Source organism: Alligator sinensis, unplaced genomic scaffold, assembly GCF_000455745.1.
Source record: "Alligator sinensis unplaced genomic scaffold, ASM45574v1 scaffold123_1, whole genome shotgun sequence".
NCBI lineage: Eukaryota > Metazoa > Chordata > Crocodylia > Alligatoridae > Alligator > Alligator sinensis.
Genome location: NW_005841985.1, coordinates 1,081,490 through 1,084,808, shown reverse-complemented (window position 1 = coordinate 1,084,808; position 3,319 = coordinate 1,081,490). Strand labels below are relative to the sequence as shown.

The 3,319-nt window shown below is 36.2% G+C and overlaps 1 protein-coding gene across 3 annotated transcripts in view; it reads left to right on the top strand.

The window, feature by feature from the left end:
• Nucleotides 1-2,546, top strand: part of MIER3 (MIER family member 3) — a 20,948-nt gene extending 18,402 nt beyond the window's left edge. For all 3 annotated transcript variants that reach the window (XM_025201165.1, XM_014518806.2, XM_025201167.1), the window contains 3 exons: nt 315-442; nt 635-780; nt 885-2,546. In XM_025201165.1, the coding sequence (XP_025056950.1) occupies nt 315-442; nt 635-780; nt 885-1,342 (732 nt within the window). In that variant the 3' untranslated portion in view covers nt 1,343-2,546. The remainder of the gene's footprint in view (nt 1-314; nt 443-634; nt 781-884) is intronic.
• Nucleotides 2,547-3,319: the final 773 nt, after the last annotated feature.

The window sequence follows — 3,319 nt, the reverse complement described above, 5'->3', positions numbered from 1 at the left end:
AATTCCTAAAAAAAAAAAAAAAGTATTCTATTTATACTGCTCTCTTTCTCTTAAGGTATGAACCTATACAGTACAGGGCTAGGGACTGAGGCATGCATTTCTATCTTTGTGTCTTTTACATATTTCATTAAAAATGACCATACAGCAACTGAAAGTACTACAGACTGCATTTTAGAGTGAATATGTAGTAGAACCTCTTAATGGAACTACTGTAGCGATGTAACTAAAGAAAATGCAGAAGTAGGGAAAACAAAAATGTAATGCCAAAACTTTAATTTTCTACATTCATGTAAATTCTTTCTGCCCCATGTTAGGTAAGAACTAGGACAGTTGCTGAATGTGTGGCATTCTACTACATGTGGAAGAAATCGGAACGTTACGATTACTTTGCTCAGCAGACAAGGTTTGGAAAGAAGAGGTACAACCATCATCCAGGGGTAACGTAAGTAGAGAGTTCTTAGAATATCTCTTTTTCTTTATGAATCTGGATTGGATTTTTTTTTTGGGGGGGGGAAATGAATCTGGAGTGGGAGAGTGCAGTAGTGGCATTGTTAAGGAAATAAAATCCATCTCCTTGTCTCATGCCACATTTTCATGTCAAACATCCGTTTTTAACCTAACAATGTCTTCCCAGGGACTACATGGATCGCTTGGTTGATGAAGCAGAAGCCCTTGGTGGTGCAGTACATTCTACAGCCTTAACTTCTAACAACAGAACAGAGTCCATTCCTGATCAACAGCTAAGCATTCTGAATTCCATCACTGCCAATGACTTAACAGGTGAATTAGGTTAAAAAATACCAAAGTTGTTAAAATAGCTTTTTGATGTAACTACATCATGGAAACAGATAATGTATTTAAACTTTGTTCCTTTTATTTTTTAGCATTGACTAATAGCGTAGCTACAGTCTGCCACTCTACAGATGTGAACTGCTTGGATGATGCCTTTTCTCCTCTGGACAGCTTACCCCGAGCACCAGTTAATCATGTGCCTGTTGTAACAGAAGAGTTGCTTAACTTGCCCAGTAATGGCGAAAGTGATTGTTTTAATTTATTTGAGACGGGATTTTATCACTCGGAGCTAAACCCAATAAACATGTGCAGTGAGGAGTCAGAGAGACCTGCCAAGAGATTAAAAATGGGGATTGCGGTCCCTGAATCTTTTATGAATGATGTTTCTGTAAATAACCTCGGTGTGGACTTTGAGAACCACACACATCATATTACCAGTGCCAAAATGGCTGTCTCAGTGGCTGACTTTAGCAGTCTATCTGCAAACGAGACAAATGGCTTCATCAGCACCCACACTCTACACCAACATACTGCCCTTCACTCAGAATGATTCCAGCGGTGAACTACAAAAACAGTGGGTACTTTATGCAGTAGCAGTAAACTTGATGGAAACTATCAGGTTTGCTTAGTCTTTCACTGGAAGTTTGAACTTTATGACATCAGTGATGTCTTTGTATGTATAGAACTATATCTTGATTTATCAAGAGTAATTTCATTTTTCAATCCATAAATGTGGAAATGTCATATGATGTTCGGCAGAGTTTGGAACTAAGAGAACTCTGGTGCAGCTTTAAGCTCTGCTTCAATTTTTTTTTTAAAGCCTGTAGACAGAGTCCACCATCTCAAAACCAGCACAGAAGTTCTGAACTGATTGGAGTGGCTTTTTAGTCTGTTACTTTTGCCGTAACAGATGCAGTGGAATAACGATGTTTACAGGTACCAGTCCTGATCCCTGCTCAATGTAGCATTTTTTTTTTTTTTTATTATTTTTAATAAAGGCAGGGATGGGTTTCTTTAATTTAAACTGCACAAACATACAAGGATGTTTTTTAAATGGAACCTTCTCTCATGTGATACTAAACTAGAGCACTTCAGTTTACAAAACAGCAAGTTCATCTTGGTGGAAGCTAGCACAAGGGACTATATGAGCAAAGGATGAAGACACACACTTGGATGCTGTTGCAAAATTATAGGCCATGGCTACCTTACACAGAAGTAATTATACTGCCAGAAGGTGTCTGTGTACTTAAAACTTATTGGCTACAACACATGAATTTTAGGGTATTACATTCTAATGGGGTTTTGTCCACAGCTTTAAAGAATACAGTGTAATAAATAACACCAGTTATTGTGTATCCTAACTTTTTCTGGAGGCAGCTGATGTTGTATAAAACCACAGTCTGCACAGCTTAGGATCTACCACTAAATGGTTTATGTTCTGGGACACATCTTAAATTGTTTGAAGCACTGCAGTTCAAAGTGTTACACTTGAGGGACTATCTAGATTAATATAAAAATACAGTAGAACCTTGAAGTATATATCTGAAAGCTTTTTTTGGCATGGATAACATTAATTTGTTTTGGCTGGTCTTTGTCTCAAAATGGCACTTTGCCACTTTTCTCAAATAGAGTTGAGAAGTACAGTTGCATTCCATACTCTAAAGAACTGTTTCGTTTCATTCAAAAAATTTTGAGCATTTGATGAAACTTTAGCCAGAAACTTTGTGGATGGCCATCAAGGATTGTTGTAATACTTTTTTTTTTTTTTTTTTTTTTTTTTTTTTTTTTTTTTTTTAAGTTATGATGCTATTCAAACAAACTAGTATTGGCATGTAATATACTTCCAGAGTGTGCAACTTGCAGGTTAATTTTTGGTCAGTCTGAGTTGTAGTAAAGTACAACTGAATTGCAGTAGACTTCCCCCCACATGCTTTTCTTTGCACTGTCCGTGACACAGATTTAATTGCCACTAACTTTTTTTTTTTTTTAATGATTTAAGTTTTGACTGCATTGTTGATATTTGTAGTATTTGCTTCAAGGTTATGCTGAATAACTAGGAAAGTAGCGACTTACATAGTATTTGAAAGGGAAGAGGGTATTTATTATGCATACTGTGAACTGCATTGACATCCTGAGTCTTGGATGCAGCGTATTGGGTTTTCTTTACAGCATTTTAATGAAGATTGCTTTAAAGTGTTTACGCAATAGCACATTTCCCATAAAAATTAGTTTAGCACAGTGGACAAAAGTAGTTAGTGATAATTTGTTATCAATTCTTTAACTTATACATCTGAAGTGTATAATTCTAGTAAGTACACAGTAAATAACAGGTAGCCTTGGCCCTGTGTTGTACTCTGACATTTTTAGCCAAGTTGTCAGCTTCTTGTTGCTGTGTTTTGTGCTGAACTTTGTACCTTGTTTCTTTTGTTTATGAATCAACACATTTTATGTAATTTTGTAAAATACTGGCCATAATCTTTCATTGTTATACATTCAAGTTTAACTATGGGTTTACAGTGGCTGGTCT